The 27046-nt window shown below is 37.0% G+C and overlaps 1 protein-coding gene across 10 annotated transcripts in view; it reads left to right on the top strand.

Annotated features, from left to right (window-relative positions):
* DPH6 (diphthamine biosynthesis 6) overlaps nt 1–27046 on the top strand; it is a 208383-nt gene that overhangs the window by 138097 nt on the left and 43240 nt on the right. For all 10 annotated transcript variants that reach the window (XR_014693418.1, XM_084520499.1, XM_084520498.1 and 7 more), the window contains one exon: nt 8320–8562. Coding sequence is in view for 9 of the 10 variants with exons in the window: in XM_084520499.1 (XP_084376625.1) it covers nt 8320–8562 (243 nt within the window). In the remaining variant the exon portion in view is untranslated. The remainder of the gene's footprint in view (nt 1–8319; nt 8563–27046) is intronic.

Here is a 27046-nt window from a genome sequence, read left to right as displayed (position 1 = left end):
TAAAGACAGGTAGGAAAGAAAAAAAAGAAAAAAAAAGAAAAAAAAGAAAAAAAACCTAATTCTTCATCAGATTTTATGACCACAATTTTGATTCTTGTATGCCATTTTCCAGAGCAATTACAGCCTTGAGCAATAGCACCCTTATAACCAGCCATACAAGTGGTTAAGGTGGTTGAAGTTGCCCCTCGGTTAGTGGAAACATGAACTAATTATTAAAAATTCAACCTAGAAATTTCTAGTGTGCCTTCTTAGACTGCAGTCATAGTTTACCTAATACAGTTTACTCAAAGTGGATATATGCAGTAGCAACTGCAGTTAATGTGGGCAGAAAATGATGAGATCCGTCAGTATATTGCACATGTCTGTTTAAGGAAAAAAGTAGATACAAGGTTTGTAATATAAACACATATAGGTATGTAAGGTTATCACATCACTTTGTCTGTTTTTGTTATCTTCATTTAGCTATTGTGTGTGTGGATGCAAGTACCTTATCGTTCCTCTCATATATATACTTTCCATTCCCCTAAAGCATAGACAGAGAAAAATGTAGAAATAAAGGAGAGAGAAATGTCATGTGAAAATACCTTTTTATTTTATTTTATTTTATTTTATTTTATTTTATTTTATTTTATTTTATTTTATTTTATTTTATTTTATTTTATTTTATTTTATACAGAGCTGAGAAAGAAAGAATGCTGATGTTATAAAGCTATCCTCATCAGAATCAATTTAGGATAATAATCATAAGTAGTCATAGTCACAACGCAATTTAACTGTGTGGGAACCTGAAATGAATGTTTATGTAACCTCTTGTAAGGTTTCAACAATTACCATTTAACAAAGGAAAACAAAAGTATTATTTTTTGAATTTCTATATCCTTACCCTAGCTGATTAAAATGTTTTTCATACTTCAAATTCAGCTATGTTAACCTGTGAACTGAAAATCAGTGTTAATGATGAAATGTAAAAACTTCTGAAAAAAAGTACTTAAAAACTCCAAATAATCAGCTGAAACTTTGATATCACTCGACGTTTACAGCGTTTATTTTGAAATCATACCTCTCCTAAAGGGTATGGTACCACTTTCTGAGTTTTTAGAAAATTTTACTCTATCATTAGTGAAGGATTCGTGTTACTTACCCTGGAACAAGCATTTGATAGATCTGATGAACCTGACCTTTTTCATGAGAACAGAGACAGTATCTTCTTTGTATTATACTGAATTTGCTTCTAGTAAAGAAGAGTTATGATTTAATATACAACGCTCAGCACTTCTGCAGTCAAGTTTTCTCCCTTGTTATGAATATCTGTATTTCAAAACATTTTTGCCATATGTTCTGGTGTAAGTTTCCATTTCTCCTAAGCTAAGTCTCATTTTGATATTTCCTGCCTGTATTTCAAATCTGTCTGTGTCCATTTTTATTATTTCAATTGGTGCGCATTCTAATTTAGTATCCTCTGTGGGTTTCATTACCATGCTGTTAATCCCTTCTTCTATTGACTTAATGAAGATGTTAAATAAAATCAGGCCTAATACCAATCCCTACGGCACCCCAATTCAGTACGCTGGCATTTTCATTACTCTCTCCTTACAGACTATCAGCTAGTTAACAGCATTTATAATTAGGAGAGTTAAAAATAATTTAAAAAGATGCTGTATCAGATATTTTAAGAATCCAGATGAATTACAACTATTATACTCTCTTATCTATGCATATGTAATTATAATTCAAAAATGCAGTCAATGATGTTGGACATAATATGCATTTTCTAAAAAGTTGGTATTCATTGCTCAATATTCCATTTCCACATTGTCATTTTTATCACTGTACACTTTTAGACACTAATCCTTTCCACCTTGCTTTTCTGGACCCTGAATATGCCTTTGCTTTTACTGATAAATACTGATTTTTTGAAGTCTCTCCTTCCCCATCCCACCCCAAATAGTATACATGTAGAATAGACTAATCTTAGCTCCTTTTTTTTTTTTTTCCTTTTTTTTTTTTTTTTTTTTTTGGTCTTGGCATCATCATTCAAAGTGATACGAATAAGAAATGAGTAAATGATAATCAGGGAAGTTTTACTCCCATCTTTTAGATAAGGTACGCTCATAAAGCTGAATGTTCTGCAGTTTTTCACAGTTGCCAGATTTTGCTAATACGGTTGTGTGAGAACTTGTGATTTTTTCCAAAAGCTTGAGAGGAAATGGTAGGCTTTGTAAAAGGTGACAGATTAATAGTCATGAAGACTAGAATTTCACTGTCCCAAGAAAGAAATGCATCAAGGAATAATACACTTGTTAGCTTGCTCATTTTCCAGTAGGGAGACTGCTCCTTTTCTATTTTGCAAAAAACATCCTTTTAGATGTGAAGAGCAGTTTATCCTCTACGGCAATTAAGTCTTTGAACTGCCTATTATCATTTTCCATAAAGGAACAATATGTACCTTGTGTGCCAGTATGAGACATTGACCAAAATATGCATAGTAAGTAAAGAATATTTTACCTCCATTTTCTTCATTTCATCCCTATGTTTTGGAGCTCCTAAGTGCACCAAAATGGGAGTTCAGGAGCAGACTTCAGCCTCACTGTCATGCTCACATAGATGTATGTATTAGCCTTTTTCACCCACTTTATTGGGACCTTTCCTAGATATTTATAACTACGGTTTAAAACTTTAAAAGCTAGGTTTATTTCTGTTTTGTGTTTTATATGCTCCTGGAATGTGAATGACAGCTTTTGAGGTCTTTTTATGTGAACATTTCAGTTTGAATCATCACAGAATCCTTCTCTTCTGAAAATCAGAAATGTGTAGGTTTTATTGCCATCAGTTGTAAAAATTGATTCAGCATTGATCAAGACTTAAAATGTAACCAACACATTGCCACAGATACATATGCAAATAATGCAATTTTCTGTGATGAGCTAGAAGTTTTTTAAAAATGTTTTTGAAGTTGAAACTTACTTTCTCTTATGCTTTCTGACCTGACTGTCCCTCTCAAGTCTGCGCATATAGCATTTTGTTAAACTTCAATGGGCTGCAGACCTTCAGAAAGGTATTATACAAGATTGTCTGCTATAAATCCAGCACAGTTTAAAGGCTCAGTTTGAATTATGTAATTATTTGCTTTTTAGAGAATTGCAGAGGTGTTTACTGTTGGGTAGCATAGAGTAGGAATAAGAGATACTTGGTTGTATTTTTGGAAGTTGATTTGATATTCATAATAATGAGTATTGTGGCTTCTTCCAACGTATTGCTGATTTACTAGCCCTTTTTAGAGAACTATCAGTTCTTGTGCATAGCACAGGACATGATACTGCTCTTTGCTGTGGTTTCCAACTTAAAAAACAACATGTTTTTTTAAGCGTGCCTTTAGAGTTAAGACAATATGTTTAGTGTTAAATATGACCTTGTGGGACAGTGTATCTTAGTTTTGCTAAACTACAGTTAAAAAAAAAAAAAGCTGTACAGCCTATTTTACATACATGACATTGCAGTATTTTACTTCAGTTCTTAATACAAAAATGCTCTGTGGATTTGTGGATTTTTGTTGTGGCCTAGCAACCCACAAATGTAAGTTCAAAGAGAAAAATCCAAATCACACTCTGATAATATAAAGTGTAATTGTTAAGGACAAAGCAAGGAAATGAGTGTTTTGTAGTCTTGCAGGTTATGCAATCAAATAGATTTTGAAACGTATGGAGCTCCATCCCAAAATGAGAATTAGCAGGCTGCAGTCACAGCATTTGAAAACTAAGTTATAAATCTCTGAAAACTGTGGAAGTGTTACAGATACTTCAATAAGATAGAAATAACAGGTGCTATTGATTAGTTATACTATTTTGACCATACCTAAGAAAATATTATTTTATTTTAGAAGTTCTGCAATTTTGAGGGTGATAGGCAAGCATTTTACTAAGCTATAAGTAGGTTTTCATTCTTTGTTATTAATATTATTATTATAACTTTTTAAAATTATAATTATAACTTTTTTTTTTGTTTTTCATTTATCTTTTAGCTGCTGATTCTGTATTCGTATTCTCAAAAGAAAAACTGTTTAAACTAAACTGTATATGATCAACTAATTTGTGGCATTTTTAGCCTACAAATGTGTAGGCTAAATAGTTCAAAGAAAAACATGTGCATCATGTTGAAGTCTGTGATGTATTAGAACCATATTAGTCAGGTGTAATTTGTGTTCCGAGTGTGAACTCAAAGCCTTTCAATTACCATTGTCTGAACAGTACCTTTAAAACTTTATTCACACTAGGTAGTTGAATAAAAGATTTCACATTGCAAAAAGCAATTTTACTATCATTAGCTAAAATAAGAGGGCCCTAGGAAGAAAGGATTATCATATATTAAATAAAAAGTTCACCACCTTACAGCTTTAATCTTGTTAGAAAAGATGATTTCTAGCTAACTTAATCAGCCAGAGGTCTTTATTGCCTGGAGTATTAATTGATTTAGGTCTTCATTAAGGTCAGAGGTACACATGGCTGACCAGAGGCAGCCTATTAGCACATTGTCAGTTATGCTTATTTACATTGACTGAACATAATGGTAGGTTATTTCACTGTTGGGTCAAAGGTCACTGAATCTTTTGTGTACCCTGACCTGTTAAAGGGCAGCAGTCACTCAGACACCATACTGCATTCAGAACAAAGATTTGCTTGATTACATATTGACTTCATCCCTTCCAAGAAACATGCGTTGGTTCATATGGTGCAAATATTAGCATTGTCATAAAAATCTATACGTGAATGATTGAATGTCTCTCAGAATTTTTATGCACTTTATATATTTATGCCAGTTAATCACCAGTAAGTTTTAGTAATACCAGCAGGAAAAGTTTTGTAAAGTTTTTATAAAGCCATTTGTTGTTAGCCTTTAATAACAACAACAACTTGGTGCAAATCTAGAGGTATCCTGTTACTTCTGTTCCTTTCCAAGAAGAAATAATTATAGATTTCTCTGGTTAATTAACAGCTTAACTTAGTCCTTATGTCCAATTAAGTCTGTTTTTCTCCTTGTGTCTTTTCCTGAATTATATTTTGTGGGAGGGATCATCCTGAAAATGCAGATATGTTGTGTACTTTCAGTGACGTACAATCTTGTTAAAGACTTTTCCATGAGATAGAACAATTTGAAGTGGCACCAAGCATCATTCTGACTTTTCCTTTCCACTGTAGCCTGGAATGCTTTCATTCCAAAAAGTGAATTCCTGAATTTATAAAAAATGAATGCAAGAAGGACAGTTGCTGCTGTACCTTCTTCCCTCCTCATTGATGTGACCTAGCTCTGTATTAGACTTATCTCTAGCAGCAGAAGTACAGTTTGAAAAGCAGTAATTCTTAAATAAGAACTTAGCATTCCTGTCTGTATGAATTGTCTACTTTGAGGTTCTGGTTGTCTATTGAATTCCCTTGATTACTTACAGTTGTGCTAACTGAAACAAAGAACTGCCAAATTATTGTGCTAGGTTAACAAGACTCACCTTTCATTTAACTTGCAGTGATACAAATGAAAAAGAAAAGGTAAAAGAATCTGTAATTGCAAGAGGCTCCTTGTATAAACTGCTAGCTTTGCTCAAGCTATATTGGAAATAAATTGGTAGAAGTGAGCATTTCAGCAGTACAAGTTTTTTGTTTTATTTTTTTTTTTCTTTTGTCCAATATTTAATGAAATTTTAGCACTGGAAATATGTGTATTGGCTAAAGTGAAAATTAAATCCTCAGTGTATGAATACATATCCATTATATTATAGATTTGTTTCTCTGCTGAATTTCCTGGATACACAAGTCCTCTAGACTTGATACACTGTGAATCTATAGTCTGAAAAATCTTCTGTTATCCTTGAAGATACTCCAAAAGGATAAACTGTTGCAAAGTTCTATCAGGGTTTTGCACAACACTTTCACAACACAAGGACTGACACCATACATTGTGACATCTCCTGTTGTAAGATTTCAGTACTGTGAACAAGATATTATAAAATCTTCCCTGTTTTAAATGCTTTTTACTCTGCTAACAATTTTCTGTATAATGTTTCAAATATTTCAGAGACAATCTCTTGAAATCTGCTAAACAGTGTTTTTACTGGTTTTCTGCTTTGCCCCTGCTGATTGTTTATTTATACTTGCTTTTCATGACCAAGTCACTGGGAAAGAGAAGAGAAACATCCCTCCCCCTTTCCTTACCCTAAATTATGTCCTGAAGTAAAGTTGCTGAAAACCTGTGGCCTCTTTTGATCCTTTTTCCCTCTTTCCCCGTTGTATCCACCCTTTCATAGCATGGTGGCATGTTGAGAATATTGTTTTTCTATTAATTGCATCTTAAGATACAAACAAGTATGTTAGGAACAGAGGTTTTTTTTTTAATTATTTTTTAAAGAACTCTGCAAAACTCCCACTGATTCTGAGCCAAAAGCAGTGCCAATTTTGCTCAAATCCTTCAGAGATTTTTTTTGACCTTGCTTATGACCAATGGGGCTAATTGTATCAGAACTATCCAGGATACTATCCAGGATACTTTAAGAAAGTGCTATCTTGGTCCATATTTCAAAACACTGACAGATATTTTATCGTTAATTAGTATTCATATTATGTCTCAAACAATCTGTTCAAGAATAGGGGAAGTGAACTGGTTGAACAGCTCTTCTGTCTACCTAATAATTAACATGGGTGATGCATGGAAAACCAGGAGCCCAACAGAAAAAAAGGAATAAACATTGCTAGTGTGATTTTTTTTTTCTGTAAAAGTATTTACTACCTGTATTGGCATTTTCGACTAATAACATGAATTTCACTTAGCAGAGGTGAAAATGAATGGCTTACTTTAAAAACAAACCTGTGCCCCTCCGAATCATATCTTCCTGAATTTGTTTCTCATCTTGTCAGTATGCCACTTGGTAGCTGGCTGGACTCCCTTGTTCAATGGCACATATTTTAAAATAGCACTAAAAAAAAAAAAAGAGAAGACCATTTGTTCCTATAAACTAAAATATTACTTGCATATTTTTTCAAAATTCAGGATTATATATAGCATTATCAAAACAATATTTCAGATATTTTAAACAATTTAAATAGTTGATGAGTGTCAGTTGATATATTATGTTTCCTTTCTGCCTCCTCCCCCTCTTCAGCTGCTAATCATAGAACTTGTATGCCAAATTGTATAAGATACTCTTCCAATAGTTACACGTGTGAGTCTTTTGTGAGACACAGACAGTTACGAGGACAGATTTGGAGTTGCATATGGGTCTGTCACATGGTTTGATTGCCATGTCTTCTAGGACACAGATTTCTTTTTTAATTATTCTTAATTCTGAGGAATTTTTACAGTTTATACAGTAAGTTCTGGAAATTTTTTCATGAAGATTCCTTGCACAGTCCATTTTCACTCTCTTTACTCATTGCAAATTGCTTTCTGTGCAGACTTCAAAGCTGCTTACGCCCACCTTACTTCCCATTTCTATACTTAGTTTTCTTTTGATTTGGAATAACATTCACTGCCTCACTGATCAGGAAATGTACTGACTTTCTAGAGAACTACAGAATAAGAGGATGAAAAGTTTTGATATTTACATTAAGATTTTATAATAAATCGTTGAGATGTCTGAATAATAAGAATAAACGTTTCCTTTGCTGGCTGCTATTAAGAAAGTAGGTCTTCAGAGTGTTGCCAGGAAGTTTTAGGAAAATCAGCCCAAAGTAACTGCATTGCAGCTCAACTTAGCATATATTTATGGCATATCTGGCCACCCATTTAATTCAATTTTCAAAAGATTAATCCATCTCTTTAGTTAAATAACACTCTTTTGCATCTTATTTTCAGTCTGTAATTTCCTTTTACCTTCTGGATTGTCACGATTTTTATAACATTCTGAAAGAGAGCATACATCATCGCTCTGAAACTGAACACTGAAACAAATGGAACACTGAAAAATGGAAGCTTACTTAAAAGAAATATAGATGTCAATATATTCAATATATTCAATCAATATATTTAACCGTGTTGGGTCATCAGTGTCATCCAGCAGCAGTAACAGTCAGTAACATCAGATATTATTTTGAACTGACACAAACATCCATGTACTTGCTGTTAAAGTTTATTACAGTGCTGTATTCATATAGTATATATAAATCCGTATCAAAAATGACTGTTAGAATGCCATGTTTGCAACATTTTTAGTGATGTGACAAAGGATGGCAAAGAAGAGTGGTGTTGGAAGAAATTACTTGGAAAGGTGAAAAACGCTTCCTTTGTTTTCTTTGCACTCCCAGAATCTTACTTACTGTTTTATTTCTTTTTCCCTAGGTTGGAGATATTCTCTACTGTGCTGGACAGATAGCTCTAGTACCTTGTACTATGCAGCTTGTTAGTGGCGGCATATGGACAGAGAGTGTAGTTGCCCTCCGTCATGTTGAGAGAGTCCTTCAAGCTATGAGCCAGAAGACAGCGCTCTACCACATCATCACAGCGAGCTGCTATGTAACTGACAGCAAGCATGTTCCTGTCGCTCATTCTATATGGCAGAAGAAATTAAAAGAATGTAAAAAGGTAGCTGTGATATCCATTTTCTTCTTTCTGGGTTGTGTTTTTTTCCCCCTAAGTCTTGCAGTAATATCAAAATTTTCTCTGTACATTTCAGAGGGGTTCAAGTAAAGCTGATATAATAACGTTTGATTGAGCTGTTATGTTCTGGCTCATAAGTGGCTGTGCACAATTGAGACAGAAAATTGCTTAATAGAAAGTTACATTCATCACTAACTTTGTCTTAATTCCCCAAAGCTATATGTTAAAAAACTCTTAAAGAGCAGCCAGTTCCTCAGGCAAAAATGAGAACAATGCTGTATTTGAATTACCTCTGCCTATATATTTTTACATAATAGGAACTGGGCATTTTACTTTAACTTTTTATTACTTGTTCTGTTGAAATGTTTTTTCCCCATTCTTTCTTACAAGCAATATTGTCATGACAACTGAGTTTAGCAGTTTACTGCTTATTATTACTTATTATTCAGCTGAACTTCTAAGACCAGGATGGCATGTGCCAGTCTGTTGGTTCACCCTAGATGATCTCTAATAGCATAATAATTTCCCCAGTGATTTATAATCATACTATAATAATTTCTTTTGTGTATGTACCAATGTACCATGGCCACAGAATACTCTGCAAGCATTAAAAAGGTATTGGCCAAAAACCTTAAATAAATAATATGTAGCTACTTCATAAATGGCTAAACAAGGGTAGTTACTACAGAATTGCTATGCAACTTAATATAACTTGCTATAGTTTCTCAGGGAGATAAATGGCTTGTGTTAATACTACCATAGAAGGAACAATGCTCCCAAAGTCTTTTTTTGCCTTCACTTTCAGTCTTTGCACTAGGCACTTGTCTCTGAGTGAAGATGTAAGCTTTGTATGGAAGTTGACACAATCAACCTAGATTTATTAATAAAGTACCCTCCTGAGTACCCTCCTCCAAGACCAAGCAAATTGAATTTGAAACATTCCTAGTCTTCTCTGTAGCACTCTTAAGTCTGCTAAGATATGATTGTTTGTGTTTTTAATGTAAAATTTGTTGGTTTGTTTACAATTTGCAATTTCTATTCTAGGGCATGCTGTCAGGTGTTTTTATATGTTATGGTATTCTTGGTGAATGCCTTGTGAAAAGTTGAATATTACAGTATATTTGAAATAGGTCAGTTATTAAGATCCTTGTGTACTAAAAATTCACCAAAGTAGCTAACCCTCAGTGTGCAGTAATAACCCCACCTTTTGTAGTGCTGTTGAAAAATGGTCATACCTTTCTATGGATTGGTTTGGAAACAGTAAAACTGAATTAGGAAAGACACATTCTTCTAGAGAAGACGTTCTTCTAGTCACACAGAAGGCTATACCAATATTTTCAAATTCATGAATGCCCTAGGTTTTCTTTTTTTCTGTGAGGGATGATATTCCAAAGCTTGTGTCATACTTAGGAAGCCCTCAGGCTTGTTTTTGCTAGCCATACTTATATCAGATCCTAAGACTTTCTGCAGAGATATTAATATAGTTCTTAAGATAATGTTGACTGCCATATTTAAGGGTTTAGACTGATGCTGCAAGCTTTAAATGGAAACAGCAAGTATGACACCAGTGCATATTCAAGTATATCTTAGTAACATTATCTTAAGGTAAAATGTTTTAGATGATTTACTATCTTATGATGACTTAAGAGGCAGTAATTAGAGACATTGCATGGAGTCGTAGTAGCATTAAGCTAATTCAGGGTAGAGAAATTATTGTCAGAAAGTGCCCTATAAAGTCATTTTGAAAAGCTGAGAATGTTTTTTGCTATGTGACTGATTAATAACATGTACCATGTCCATGTAGCCTACATGCCTACTCATTTGTAGTACATACAGACACAGATTTCAGGGCAGATTGGTAGTGTTTGCCAGTTCTTTGAAACTTTTCCGTTTTCCAGATATAATCTTTAAGTCTCCTGTAATTAGTCTATGTACTAGATTGTTTATCTAGTCTTTCCTTTCTTTGACGTAATGAGATCACTAGACAGTTCTTTCAGCTACTGGAAAAATACCACATGAGGTTGCTTACTTTTGGGTTTTTAATAGTATCTGGCTGTTATCACTTCCTGATTGCTCAAGCCATAGTTTAAAAAATGGATTGCTGCCTACACTCACTTCTGTGAAGAGTTAGCTGCCTAACAGGTTTCAGGAATATTTAAGAAAAAACATCCTAGAAGAACATCAAACAAGTCTATAGGATGCTTATCAATCTTAATCTGTGCTTTTTGGATCATATTCATTAATGAAATAATCAGAAATAGCAAAAAAAATAGATAGCAGATGAAGTAAAGAGTGCCGCAAAATGATCTAAAAATGCTTTGGAAAAATGTAAAATATCAGTGGGAAAGAGATGCTTTTAGCAGCCAGATGTTCCAATTTCCCTACCATTTTGTCAAAAGGAGATTCAGAATTGATTTTTTCCTCAGGCTATGAATACTTTTTGATTAGTAATGTTTATGTGCACAGCAAAGCATAGGGAAAGATGTACCAAATGCTTCTGCTACAGAAAACCAGGGGGAGAAATTGTCCTGTCCTGAAAATATAATTGATTATGTAATTGTTAACGCAAATAGACGTTCATCAATAGGTTTTGTATTGATGGAGAAGTCCTAGCCGGTAATAGTAGAAATGTTCTTTTTGTCTGATTCTGTTCTCAGAAGAAGGAAAATGGTAAAGTTTTCTGACAAATTATTAAATTGCACTTGTCCCTGACTCCATAGAATCACTGAAAACAGGAAATGTTGTTTTCACACCTCTTAATATTTTATTTGAAGTAGCTTGTAAAATACTGTCTTACTGTGTGGAAGCCAGAACACAGTAGTTTTACTCTAAAGGCATCTGTATTTAAAAATATAAGTAGCACATCCCTTATTTGTCTTAGTTTTTATTTATTTTTTGGTATTCAAATACTACTACAGTCAGTTCTATTGGATACAATTATATGAAATAACGCTCTGCTTTCTGCAAGTAAATTAAGTCAGCCAAACCAAAAAGTATTTTATTATTCTTGAACTTTATTTCAAGCAGCAGACAAGGGCATGAATCAATACCAACCTACAGATTGTTTAATAAGAGCAAATTGTGTCTCAATTGAAATTGTTCTGCTTCTGTCATCCATGGAAATAATAGAGACTGTGCAAACAAAACAGTGAAGCTCAAAATTCATTTCTTGTAAACTAGACATTATAAACCATACATTTAATTGTGTTTTTAAGGAAGATTTTAGACTTTACAGTTCTATTTGATGAATGTTCTGGGTTTAATAGCAGAATGATGGTGTATTATGATTGAGGTACGTGTATTTAGCACACTGACTAGATCATTGGCATTGGCATGATTAGCATTCTGTCACAGTGATGTCTGGTAAATTTCCTCTACCTAAGTACTACTAGTCAGCAACTTAAGTTGAATCATTCTATATATTTTATATATAGGGGCCGTATAAACATATTTCAGTGTCATTCCGTACTACCTGTACAACTCCTTTCCACTGCTGTCATCCTGCTTTCCCTGGCTCCAAATCGTTGCTGGGTGCCTGTGCTCCGGTCCCTGTTCCCTGGGGCCTTACTGTTCCAGTACCACCCTGAACGTTGCCTCCCAGAGATCCAGACACCCACAGCCATTAAGGATCATATTCACAGAGCTGGAATCTGGCCCTGCCCCCCTATCTTCTTCCTGCATCAGCTGGAACCGGCATGTCATTGGAAAAGCCATTCAGGGTGGCAGAGGAAACAGAAATATGGTGGAGAGATGGAAGGCTGTAACCTCGAGGAACCCACTGTGGAGGAAAAAAGATGAGTGAGGAGGGAAGGATAATAGAGCAGCCTCAGAGAGGACTCACTCCAAAGAAATACTAAATCACTGTGCTGACAAAACAAAAAATCACTGGATCAACCTTGTGAACATACACGAGAGATTTCCTGTGTTAAAACTAACAGAGCATTATAGAAACTCAAACTAGAATAGGGTGACAAACTAGAATAGAGGATAGGTAAGCAGTTAAATTCTGTGGATAGACAAGAAATTTTTGCATTGTTATTAAGGTTGTTGTAGAAATTGAAGGGAAGCAGTAGTTAAAAGAAATATAGGCTGCAAAAATAGAATGGAGACAATTATGCAAACAAATAATCAAAGCCAAATCCTGGGAAACATAATAGGAAATAACAAATGCAAGTGCCAGCCTTCAGCAGCTTCCACCACCCCATTTCTAAGATATACTCCTTCCACAGTCTCTTTAGGAGTCCTGAAAAGTTTTAAGCTCTCACCAGCATACTTTGGGACATTTTGACAGTCTTGAGGAGATACCTTTGGGGAACCTCTTTAATATACTTTTCAGAAATAGTAACAATTGTGTGATAGTGTGGTAGAACAGTTTCCACCTAATCCAGTAGTCAGCATTTACAGGTTGTTTTTTTTTTCCATTTTTTTTTAAGTAGCTAAAAAAAAAAAAAAAAAAAAAAAGAAAAGGAAAAAAAAACTTATAGCATCGCTAAAACTTTCTGGAAGAAGAACTGACAGTTTTCCAATTAAGTCTCATCTTGTGTTTTTCTTTACTTCACATCTTTTAATGACAGTGTCATGTAATATGATGATTTTGTAAACGGTTTTGCTAACTCATTCAGCAGAGTAATCAATAGAAAAAAAATAAGCCAGATGGGTTGTAGTCCATTTGTATTGGGTGGGACAGATGGTATTATTGATAGATGGAAATATTCCAAATAATTATTGTATAATGATATAACAGTGACTGTGCCTGCAAAATTTTATTAATTTACTTTTTGAACACACTTGATTCAATGAGGGTTGAGTTGTGCTGTTTGGATAGTGCTCTCACTATATTTAGTTCAGAGCTGAGTCCACTCTCTACCTGCTTTTCCTCCTCCCTATGGGTTTCCATGCAGAACCATCACTGTAGTACTTTGTTAGTGTATTTTAGGTCATGGATTACACTTCTGTCTGTGCAGCAGACTCCACTAGATTAGTTGAGACGGGCAAGATCACAACTGCTTTTTTCTACCTCTGAATGTCTGCTCTTTGGTTTCTTTCGTTATTCTCACTGACATGAGGCGAAACATGCTGTAGTGTCACAAGACTGCCGGCATTCCAGCTTGTTTAACTGCTCTGTTTTATTATTCTTACATTTTACTAATCCCCAGCAAGAGTGGGTATAGCTAGGCCAGTAAAATAAGTCAATTTTGATAATCTGTGTAATAGATACTGGCTTTGGCTGTTGCTGATCAAATGTACATTCCATGAAAAAGTTTTACTAGTTCAATTTTTCTCTGAGTTAAGAGCACAATAACTCACTTAAAGTTAAGTTTGGAGGCCTATTACTCCTTTTGAAATATAGTTCTTAATAAACATGACTGAATGATAAAAATGAGTTTCAGCTCATATTTTGATTTGGTGTTATACAAAAAAATCTGAGGCAGATTTTCTAGAACTATCTGAAATGTTATCTCTAATTTATTTGCTATAAAAAGAAAAATGTATAGTTTTATTTAGCACATTTAGTACTCCATGTTTTGTTACCACCACAAAGTTTCGCATTGCCTGTATTTGTGAGTAATCCCAAACTATTGGTGAAGGGAGATTTTGAAAAGCTGGAGGAAACAATGAAAACAATTTTTTTTTGTTAAGAATAGAGGGAAGCGTTGCGTAAGAAGACATTTCATGTAATTGCAGGCTTATTAAAAGTTCTAATACCACAATGTTCACTCTGAGTTATTTCGTTAGGCTGCTCCCATTGTATTTTTTATAGTCAGCCATGAAAAATCTACCTGGCAAAATCTTCATGTGATGTGAAAAAATGTGTGTTTTGGCTTTTATAACACAGCTTTTGTTTGTTTGTTTGTTTTAGTTTGAGTTTGAGTTTGAGTTTTGTGGTACTCTTTCCAATAAATTGCTGAGCAAATGTAGATTTGAAAATTCCCTTTTTATGGTAAGAATTCAGTATGAGTGGCTGTGATCCTGCGGTTGTTTCAAATCCAGCAGAGTGCTAGAGCTGACTTTCATGCTGTCAGGAATGCCAGTCAGGTTGTTGACAATGTGTGTCTTAGTATCGCATGATGCAGAAGTGATGGAAAAAAGATTTGCAATGTTTGATCTGATATATATATTATGAATGGGTTCCTTGCAGCACTTGAATAGCTTGGTGCCAAATGTATGTAGCTAGATTTAAACCCTTTTGTCCAGATTTACAAACTGTTTAGATGTCAAAAGATGTAAATTAGCTTGAACCAGATATTTTTTTATAATATCTGAGATCACTCATCTAAAAGCCCATTGTAGGGAACACCTGCATTGTACCTTCCTTGATGCCCCCACAAGTACCATTCATACTACCATACATCTTTCCATTTTGCCTACAAAAGTTTGCAGAGTTGCAAGGTAGTTATAAACAAGTTATTTCCAGAACCAGAAGCTGTCTAGCTGTGTGCAGTGGTTTCTGGAGTAATTATGTCTTCAGTGCACTCATTTAGAATGGCACCATGGATCTGTAAAACAGCAGTGTGCTGCATTGTTCAGATGTGCACGTAGTATTTGAAGTATGCAGACTGGCATGAATTTAAATAAAATTCATGTATTCGCTGACTCTTTATCCTAATTAGAAATAGATTATGCTCAAATACCGGAAGTCAAAGCTTGTTCTTATTGCAACAGATTGGACAGAGTTTAAGATTCTACCTACCTATGGAAAAAATTACCATAAAACCTAAAAGGAATATAAGATAAATAAATAAATAAATAAAAGCTTTCCATGAGAGGATATGTACTTTTTCAGCATCGCGAACAGATTTTGTAAGTCTGTAATATTCAGGTACATGTTTTTGTATATTTTATCATACATATTAGTTAATGGTTATGTTGAATACAATTGTTAGATTTCCAAATAGTTTTGTAAACTCTGTGTCCTATAGAAAATAGTGTAGGTAATACTAGTTTAACTGGTCTTCTTTTACTAGCTTCTCAAACAGAATAGTTGAAATGTAAGAAGAAAACAAATGTTATAAAGGTATAAATGATAGATTAAAACCCTGTTACATTTACACTGCAGAAAAATCTTGCACAGACTAATTAGTGTAATTGGTCATTTTAGCAAAAGAAAACTAAATATTTTTGAAAAGCATTGCCACAAGCCAGTAGCTATACCTATCAAAAATTCCATATGAAGAAAATACATGTTTCTGTTTCCTTTTATTGTCTCATCAGGTTTATAACATTTATTTTGCTACTAGATGCTATTTTGAGTGTTCTACAGTTTGATGTATTAAAGCAGGCTTCTTTTATGGCCCACGTTAAGAACAAGCAGTGCATTCAAATAGCACAGTGGTAGTGGGTCTTTCATCTTGTGCCTGGTGTATTTCATTTCCCCTGTGTTAGAATTAAACAAAGCTTTTGTATTCATTTGAAGCGACTGTAATGAGAATATTTAACACAGGTCAAATGCAGATAGTGGAACTCTGGAGGTCCTTGAAACTATTCTGCCTTTTGACACCGGGCCACAATGCAAGGTAAAAGAATTGCCAATTTCCTTTTTCTTATAAAAAGGAAGATTATAATACCCTATTTGTAATTTAGTGGAAACTTAATTAATTTTAAAAAGGAATTTAGTCAACAAAAAGAACAATGAAGCAGTGTACGTGTTCTTACCTAAAGCCATTATTAGAACATGAATATACATATAAATAAACATATGATTGCATAAAGTTCTAAACAGTGTACATGAATTTAATCTGTTGTAGAACATAAACATAAAATATGAACAACATAAGAAAGAGGAGGGAGGGTTTCTTGCTTGTGTGAATGTTGGTGAAAATAGAGATGCGATCAAATTCTCAGCTGGTATAAGGCACCATAACTCTGATTCCCATGAATTGATTTACACTAGCATATTTGGCATTTACAGGTAATATATACATGCAAATTAACTTTGTTTTTCAGTTAGACACACTGAAGAAGCACATGTCAAATTGTTCAGGGTAGTAAAGAGCCTAGTTCATCCAGGTTGACTAATTTTCCCCTGGAGCAGTCCATTAATAAGAGTTTTTTTGAGTGATTCTTCATCTCCTTTGCTGAAAATATTAATTCTGCTTTGAGCCTGTCACTTTTGTGCTAAGCAACAGGACATATATGCATCCAGTGTTTTGCTCAGACCAGAGCCTCTGGTCAAAAGTCTTACTTGTGATGGCTGTGAAAGCCATTAGAGGATTTCAGCCCTGAGTCTGGTACCTGTTGTCAGTGCCTCCATACAGAGGGTAAGATGCCATTTTTATTTAAAAGTGATGAAGGTCCTATTTTCACTCAAGAAACTTCTGTATTAAACTGCAGTCCTAATTACCTGTAGGGCACTTTAGATCTCCACAATGAAGGAACCAACCTCAGGACATTCATCGGCTCTGGAGTTCTTCTGTTCTCATCCAGATGAGTTAATCCTAAAGACCAAAAGAACAGCCAGATTCTGCCTCCATGTTTTACTTACAACTGGTCTGTCCTAAATCTGCACTGCCTTCCAGTGGAAATACTGGCTTACTACTGTATAGTACAGTCCAAGGGATCCTACTAAATTCCAGTACTTGATTATCTTGATCTCTGGTTCTCTGTGCTGATCGCATTCTTTTCCCTTCTCTAAAAATATCCAAGTGGCTTTTAAATCACATGTATGTGTGTATATATTTAAATCAATTATAGATATTTGATTTCTTTACTCATAAATGTCAAGATAAAACAAAAAAAATAATATTTTTTTTTCTGTACTCCATTTTTAAACGAGTATGTAAGACAACCTAAAAGTGAACTATCATTATTTGAAATTTATTTAAGTGTTTGCACAACAAAAACAACCAGTGCTAACTGGTCCGTACCCAGTAACATGCATGCCAGCTCAGCAGTGAATAATCACTTTCAGCTTCCTCTCTGTATTTATTCAGCTTTATGGATGAAAATTAAAAATGCTTCCAGCTGTTGTGATACATGTGTATAGCTCTTGTCATTCCTTTAGTTGTAACACAGCTGGTAACACTCGAAATCTAACTTTGATTTCATTTTAGACATTACTCAGTGTTAATATTATGCAGGTCTTTATGCATCTCATTTATAAGCACCTTTGTGGTGTATCCGTATTCTGTAGATGACAAAGTAGGTAACTTCATATATCTCTATAAAGAAGGGAGTGAGCCTCAAAGAGTGCAGGTGGTGTTTTTGTCCATCCCTACGGTGGCAGGGAGGGGTTCAGAGAGGACACGGAAAGCTCACCTGTTAAACACGTGGCTCCGGGGCTGGTGCCAACGCAGAAATCTTGGGTTTTTCGATCATGGGGCACTTTACTCAGCACCTGGCCTGATGGCCGCAGACGGGTCCCTATCTTTTAGGGGAAAAAGGATCCTGGGCCAGGAGCTGGCAGGGCTCATTGAGAGGGCTTTAAACTAGGTAGGAAGGGGGATGGGGCTGAAGCTAGGATTGTTGGGGCTGTGCCAGGGGGAATGATGGCAAGGCCGGAGGATAAGGCAATGGCCCAGCTGAAGTGCATCTACACCAATGCACGCAGCATGGGTAACAAACAGGAGGAGCTGGAAGCCATCGTGCGGCAGGCAGGCTACGACTTGGTTGCCATCACGGAGACATGGTGGGACCAGTCTCATGACTGGAGTACTGCAATGCCTGGCTATAAGCTCTTTAGAAGGGACAGGCAGCACAGAAGGGGTGGTGGTGTTGCTCTCTATATTAGAGAGTCTTTCGAGGTTGTAGAACTCGAGGCTGGGAATGACAAGGTCGAGTCCCTTTGGGTTAGGATCAGCAGGGACAACAAGGCTAGTGTCCTGGTCGGGGTCTGCTATAGACCGCCGAACCAGGATGAGGAGACGGATGAGGAATTCTACAGGCAGCTGACAGAAGTTGCGAAATCGTCAGCTCTTGTACTCGTGGGGGACTTCAACTTCCCTGACGTATCCTGGAAGCACAACACAGCCCTGAGAAAGCAGTCTAGGAGGTTTCTGGAGAGCGTGGAAGATAGCTTCCTGACGCAGCTGGTTAGTGAACCTACCAGGGGTGGTGCCCCGCTAGACCTTCTCTTCACAAACAGAGAAGGAGGATGTGATTGTTGGGAGCTGTCTTGGGCAGAGTGACCACGAAATGGTGGAGTTCACTATTCTTGGCAAGGCCAGGAAGGGGACCAGTACAACCACTGTATTGGACTTTTGGAGGGCTGACTTTGAGCTGCTCAGGACACTAGTTGGTGGAGTCCCTTGGGAGGCGGTTCTGAAGGGCAGAGGAGTCCAGGAAGGCTGGGCGCTCTTCAAGAGGGAAATCTTAATGGCGCAGGAACGGTCTGTCCCCACGTGCCCAAAGACGAGCTGGCGGGGAAGAAGACCGGCCTGGCTCAACAGAGAATTGTGGCTTGATCTTAGGAGAAAAAAGAGGGTTTATAATCTTTGGAAAAGTGGGCAGGCCACTAGGGAGGACTTTAAGGATGTAGTGAGGCTGTGCAGGGACAAAATTAGGAAGGCCAAAGCTGATCTGGAGCTCAATCTGGCTACTGCCGTTAAAGATAACAAAAAACGTTTCTATAAATACATCAACACAAAAAGGAGGACTAAGGAGAATCTCCATCCTTTACTGGATGCGGGGGGAAACTTAGTTACAAGAGATGAGGAAAAGGCGGAGGTGCTCAATGCCTTCTTTGCCTCAGTCTTTAGCGGCAATACCGGTTGTTCTCTGGATACTCAGTACCCTGAGCTGGTGGAAGGGGATTGTGGTGGTTTTACCGTGCTGGGCAGCTAAACCCCACAACCGCTCTCTCACTCCCCCTCCTTTAGATAAGGAGGGGGAGAAGTAAAGCAAAGAACAACTCACGGGTTGAGATAAGGATAATTTAATTAAAGGGAAATAATTATAATAATTAAATAAAGACTACCATGAACTAAACAATTTAACTAAGGGGAAATAAAAGGGAAAGGGGAAAAGGGAGGAAAACAAACAAACAAAATAAATGAAAGCTATATGGAAGTGCAGAGGAAAGAAATTACTCTCTACTTCCCACAAATGAGCGATGATTGACCACGTCCTTGAAGCAAGGCCTCAACGCACGCAGCCGGTGTTCGAGAGGAGGACCGACGTCTTCTCAATGAGAGCCCACCCCTCCCCTCTTCTTCCTGTTTCCACCTTTTATTGCTGAGTGTGACACCACATGGTATGGAATATCCCTTTGATTGGTTTAGGTCAGCTGCCCTAGTGATGTTTCTCTCCTCACTTTTTTGCCCACCCCCTAGGAGGGTTAGAGAAAGGCCCAATGCTGTGCCACTGCTGCTCAGCAGTAGACACAACACTGGTGTGATAACACTGCTGTTCCAGCTACAAGTACAGAGTACGGCACTGAATGGGCTGCTGCCGGGAAAGTTAACATTCCAGCCAGACCCAGTACAGGGATGGGGAGCAGGATGTGGCCCTCACTATCCATGAAGAACTGGTTGGTGACCTGCTACGGCACTTGGATATGCACAAGTCGATGGGGCGGGATGGGATCCACCCAAGGGTACTGGGAGAACTGGCAGAGGAGCTGGCCAAGCCGCTGTCCATCATTTATCAGCAGTCCTGGCGATCGGGGGAGGTCCCAGTTGACTGGCGGCTAGCAAATGTGACGCCCATCTACAAGAAGGGCCGGAGGGCAGACCCAGGAAACTACAGGCCTGTCAGTTTGACCTCAGTGCCAGGGAAGCTCATGGAGCAGATTATCTTGAGAGTCATCATGCGGCACTTACAGGGCAAGCAGGCGATCAGGCCCAGTCAGCATGGGTTTATGAAAGGCAGATCCTGCTTGATGAACCTGATCTCCTTCTATGACAAAGTGACACGCTGGGTGGATGAGGTCTACCTTGACTTCAGCAAGGCTTTTGACACCGTCTCCCACACCATTCTCCTCAAGAAACTGGCTGCTCTTGGCTTGGACTGGCGCACGCTTCATTGGGTTAGAAACTGGCTGGATAGCCGGGCCCAAAGAGTCGTGGTGAATGGAGTCAAGTCCAGTTGGAGGCCAGTCACTAGTGGCGTCCCCCAGGGCTCAGTGCTGGGGCCGGTCCTCTTTAATATCTTCATTGATGATCTGGATGAGGGCATCGAGTGCACCCTCAGTAAGTTTGCAGATGACACCAAGTTAGGTGCGTGTGTCGATCTGCTTGAGGGTAGGAAAGCTCTGCAGGAGGATCTGGATAGGCTGCACCGATGGGCTGAGGTAAACTGCATGAAGTTCAACAAGGCCAAGTGCCGGGTCCTGCACCTGGGGCACAATAACCCCAAGCAGAGCTACAGGCTGGGAGAGGAATGGTTGGAGAGCTGCCAGGCAGAGAAGGACCTGGGAGTGATGGTTGATAGTCAGCTGAATATGAGCCAGCAGTGTGCTCAGGTGGCCAAGAAGGCCAACGGCATCCTGGCTTGTATCAGGAACAGTGTGACCAGCAGGGCTAGGGAGGTGATCGTCCCCCTGTACTCGGCTCTGGTGAGGCCGCACCTCGAGTACTGTGTTCAGTTTTGGGCCCCTCGCTACAAGAAGGACATCGAGGTGCTTGAGCGGGTGCAGAGAAGGGCGACGAAGCTGGTGAGGGGTCTGGAGAACAAGTCCTACGAGGAGCGGCTGAGGGAGCTGGGCTTGTTCAGCCTGGAGAAGAGGAGGCTCGGGGGCGACCTTATCGCTCTCTATAAGTACCTCAAGGGAGGCTGTAGCGAGGTGGGGGTTGGTCTGTTCTCCCACGTGCCTGGTGACAGGACGAGGGGGAATGGGCTTAAGTTGAGCCAGGGGAGTTTTAGGTTAGATGTTAGGAAGAACTTCTTTACTGAAAGGGTTGTCAGGCATTGGAACAGGCTGCCCAGGGAAGTGGTGGAGTCACCATCCCTGGAAGTCTTCAGAAGACGTTTAGATGTAGAGCTTAGGGATATGGTTTAGTGGGGACTGCTAGCGTTAGGTCAGAGGTTGGACTCTCTGATCTTGAGGTGTCTTCCAACCTAGAAATTCTGTGATTCTTTGATTCTGTGATTCTGTGAAAGAGGAAAACGTAACTGTTAACTGATGAAAATACTAATTGTCAATCATTTCTAATTAAGTCAGCATTTTTTGTAAAGTTTTGTCATAATTTGTCAAGTGTATCTTTGCATGGAATTATAGATATCTGTTCAGTAGTGCATAGTCTCCCTGTGCATGTTCTGTAGAATGACAAGGGGAGATGTATAGATACATATTTTCACTTTCCCATCCTCCCCATACACATATATATGCATATGGATAAATGTACATACATACATACCCAAACATATCCATGAATATGTATTTGTATTTTTCATCAAGTTTTAACTAGCATATATATTAATATGTGTTATGTAAAGGCATTTTAACTCAAGATTGGCTTATCGTTTTTAGGTGCCTAAAATTAGTTACCCTGAAATTCCTTTAATTAGTGGGTATACTGGGTCTGGCTGGGGTGGAGTTAATTTCCATAGGCAGTGGGTGAGAGTACAGGACAGAGAGACCAGACAGCTGACCCAAATCTATTATTTCATATAATAGATTTAAAGGTGTTTGTCTCAATGAGTGAAAGTCTGGCAATTAATAGGAGTTTAGGAGTGCCACCAGAATTTTCAGATTGGTTTTCTTCTGCCTCCAGTAATATCACAATTTCCTTTACTATGTACTACAAAATTTAATTTCAGGTGTAACAGCAGTAGCCAATGGTGCTATACATCCGCAGGTGAACTTGTGACTGTAGTTAGACTATGTGAGGTAAGAGCTGACACTTGGTTTGAAAATTAGCTCAACAGCTCAAATTCAAAGTTCAGAAGGAAAGTAGACTTTCAAAGAAAACATCTTTGCAATCAGGATCTCAAATTTAAATTCTGAATCATAAAATCAGATAACCTTAATGCCCAGAAAGCAGATTTTGACCATTAAATTTTCTCATTTTCTGTCGCATTTGGGTACACATTCTCAAGTGAATTTCAAGTGGAATCTTTCCATCTTGAATGTCCTTAATTCAGTTCAACTCTCTTTTCTAAGTGCTTATTTTTGACACTACACTTGAAGAATAAAACCCTCAGAGTGACAGTCTGTGATCATGTTTCATGTGGCAGACTTCATTTGCTTTCAGTTTATATTGCTATCAATTTATGACTTTGTTCCTTAAATAGTTATCATTTTTTCCACATTGTAACTGATATATTGAATGATATATGTTTGAGAGGTATTTCAAGGAATCTTAACTCCAGTCATTAACTGGTTATCTCTTGGCTCAGGAATCTTTAGTTTGTTGAGAGGAAGTTAATATTTTTAAAGCAAATAAAACAGCTTTTTAATGTGTAATTTTCTTATCAATTTTACATTTTCATGCCCTTTTGAGTATCTAGCATGCAGTGCTGGAATTTACATTTAGCTCTGCAGGAATTGCTTTAAATATTATTATTACCAAGGAAGAAATCAAAAATCAAAGTGAATTTTTAGTACAATAGCGAGGTATAGGAAGGTGCAATTGCAATAACAGCAGCCTACATTATTGTATAGAGCTAACTCACAGCTTGACAGAAAGTCCCTGCTGGGGAGGAAATGTAGGGGAACTGGCAGGATTTTGCTACATCTGCTCCCTACTGCTAATAAGCTTTAACCTGTTTCATTTTTATTATGCTTACTGTTTAGATATTTTGCTTCCAAAATTATATCTGTAACTGTGAGAACACATAAAAGACAGCACAACAGGTAGGGCTGTTTAAAAATTTAAAACTATCAGCAAGGGATATTAAAGGCCATAATGAGTAAGATGGTTGCCTTCTTGTGGGTTTTTAGCGTTCAGGCACAGTAATGCCTGTAGAAAGACTGAGTGTAAGTAGTGGGTAAAACAGATTTCAGAGCTTTAGGAGCTTTTGCAGCCAGAAGGCACCACCAGATCATTTAGTCTGACCTTTATATCACAGACCATTGCATTTTACCCAGGTATTCCTATTTTGAACCCTGTGGGTGTACTTAGCCAAAAATATATCAGACCTTGAGAGTTTAAAATATTTTATGCCACAGGATGAGAACAGAGGGACTGAGCTTCCTGTGAAGTAGGAATTGTGTTTATTAGGTTTGCATGTACACTTTGTACAAATGGAACAAAGGGAATTGAAGTTGTTTGGTCTGGAGAAGAGGAGGCTGAGGAGAGACCTCATCTCTCTCTACAACTACCTGAAGGGAAGAGGGTGTCAGTCCCTTTTTTCAGGTGACAAGTGATAGAGTATGATGCAACAGCCTGAAGTTGCACTAGGGGTGGTTTAGTTTGGACATTAGGAAGAATTTATTCATGAAGAGGGTGTTCAAGCATTGGAATGGGCTGCCCGGGGAAGTGGTGGAGTCCCCATACCTGGAGATATTTAAGAAATGCGTGGACATGTAATTAAGGGACATGGTTAGCGATGGGACTCAGTAGGTCAGGATGGTGGTTGGGCTTGATGATCTTGAAAGTCTTTTCCAACCTAACTGATGCTATGTTAGTGAGAGGATCTGTGACTAATTCTGCAGAATAAACTAAACAACCCAAGACTTGTATGAGTTTAACAAAAGTGGAAATCCCTTCCTGACCCATAATCAGACTGCCCCTTTGACTTACAGCAAAAAAAGACATATTCATATTGTATCAGAGTACTTGCTTACTAAAATCTTTTTGCTGCAGCCATAAACAGTTCCCCCAGAAAAAGGAGAACAAACACACAACCATAACAAACAAAACTGAGATGTAATCTGTCTCAGTATGCGTCTGTGTGGGTAATTAAGGGACCAGTAAGAGGAAAAATCTCCTTCAACCAGTCACATGCATTTTTAAAGCTAATAGTCGTTGTCTAATTCTGAATTTCAGGCACTGTGCCCCTTGGATGGCTATGTTGATAGTGCTCATGATGTGTCCAGACACATTAATTACAGTCCTCTGAAGATTCTTTCCTCTGAGTGCTCAGTACTGTGTCTGAAGTTTAGAACCACCTAAAAACATACAAATATGGTGTTGTATATTACCACACCCTTCCAATAGCTTCCAGTTATCCAACATTTTAAGATCTTTCTTTTGCTCTGATGGTGGCATAATTGTCACATAACATTATGAAATGTATTTTGAAGAGAGATGGAATAAAATTCAAGAGAGAGTTGACAACTCTGAAGTCCATAGGACAGTTGAGACTATGGTGTTAGATAATGGGATAGAACAAATTGTGATACTTATCTGATAAATTAAGATAAAATGGAAGTCTCAGTCTTACATAGGAGATTCTTGTTGACTACTATGCATGTAGTAGTCAATTAGTAGGCCATTTCTACAGGCCACTTTATGTTTTCGTTTTTTCCTTTCAATTTAATCTAACAAGTAATTATTTAAGCTTACTTTTCAAGGAAACTTCTGCGTTGGTAACCCAAAAAGCTGAAGTGTTAGCCTAGTTATTACAGACTTTTCATTTGGCCTTTGTTCATGCTTTCAGTTGTTTATTTCTTCTAGAGACTTACTCAAAGCTGACTATGTCTTAATGGAAATGCGATACTGATTGCTCTTAGTTTGATCATGTCACGGAGCCTGCAGTGTGCCTTCTCAGTGTCCCAAATGATAAAAAAAAATGCAGGGATCCAACAATAGAAAAGAGAAACAAAATTAATGAGCAAATGACGTCCTTATATACTAAATGTAATCAAAACAGAGCTTTTAAGGTTATGTCTTTAATTTCAGCTGAGCTTTTGTCTATCACACAGAAATGAAGAAAATTTATACCACTTCTTGAAGCCTCTGTTGACAGTAAGGGTAAAAGAATACCAAGTTGCTAAAATATTCTGTTTGAGTGATATTAACTATAGATCATATATAGTTATTGATCTGGTTTCTTATGAACGCTTTCTGTCTTCACAGCCATTTGCTCGTCTTTTTTTATAAAGCTTACATATACTTGCAGTAATACTATTCAGATACCATTTGTCATGAAAGTTTTGATTCTGCAGACTTAATATATTCTTTATATACCAAAAAAACAAAAGCAAACAAACAAAAAAATGCCTCTCTTGTCTTCTAAAATTAAATTTATCAGATTTGTTGTGTGATTTGGTCCCTTAAAATGCTTACTGGTGTGGTAGCGGTTATATTATGAAAGTTAATTTTTATAGTTGTTTCTTTTGATATATTTGGTTAGCCACCATAAGATTTTAACCTTGAAAAATCTTAAAAATAGCCAGCAATATATTGTATATGTTTCAGATTTTCTATACTCTTTCTAGTACAATTTGAAGCATGCTCATTTTCTTCACCCATTTTTGCTTTTGTCAAACTTTAATCTTTTGTGCTTGGCATGCTAATTGCTGACTACTTCGTATCTAATAATTAATTTTGCATCACCACTGTACCTGCATGTAAATTTTTTTCCAAATGCCAGCTTGTGAAAATATTATATTGAGAGATCACATTAATTTGAAGTCCTTGTGAATTACAAAAAATTATTAAAAGTACCCTAAAATATTACTGCCCCTAAATTTCTAAAATCATATTTGTTTTCCTATATCTAATTTCCTTTTTTTTTTTGCTGTTTCTGTTTCCAAAAGATTGGTAAAGACTACACAAAAAATATTCTGCAAAATGTGCTATCAGATAGTGGAACAAAAAATAAAGTAGAATCTTGCTTTCTGTAGATTCTCCCTGTTGGGTAACACCAAACAAGCGTTGGCTGGTAACACCAGCTCAGTGTTCCAACTGACGTTGTACAAAATAGTTTCTATATGACATGGTGACACTTGAACTACTGTCAACCTTGTCCAACATGTTGTGGAGTAGAGAGGACTAAAATATCTGAAAAAAATGTTTCTTTTTATATTAACAGTATTTGATCCACTATAAATATTCAGGTTTATAAGACCTCATTTTTAGCCTGCCAGGCTTGTGTATTTTTGGCATGCAGCAAATACTGTTTTATTTCAGGAAAGAATAATAAACATCAGACTTTTTTATATTTGTAAGCTTTGCAAAAAGTCTTAACAATTTTATTGTTATAAAACACTGTGCTATTCATTCTTTGAATTCAAGAGTGTTATATGAGGAATGTATGTGGCCTATTTATTAGATGAACTAGGATGTTGAAAAGGATTGCTTGTATCCTACTTTCTTCAGGAACTGACATTTTTATTCTTATGTGGTTTTCCTAGTGGAATCTTTACTTTTTAAAGTCATAAACCTATTGTTGTGAGAGACTCTCTAGCAAAGCTTGAACTGGATCTCAGGAGTTTGATGCACTGAGTTTTATGCAGGCAGTGTAAAAGAAATTTTAAATGTATTATTTAAAGGCACATTAATCTTGCCACTATAATGGTGTAATAATGCATACCATAGAAGATTTTCATAAACTCAGCTTCTAAAAGTAACATCACAGTATCTTTCTTTTTGTTCTCTGAGTCAATTCTTTGTAGAGATAGCAATTACGCATTCATCTCTGTCTC

This window comes from Aythya ferina (genome assembly GCF_964211825.1).
Source record: "Aythya ferina genome assembly, chromosome: 5".
Taxonomy (NCBI): domain Eukaryota; kingdom Metazoa; phylum Chordata; class Aves; order Anseriformes; family Anatidae; genus Aythya; species Aythya ferina.
This window is presented reverse-complemented; position numbering and strand designations above follow the sequence as displayed.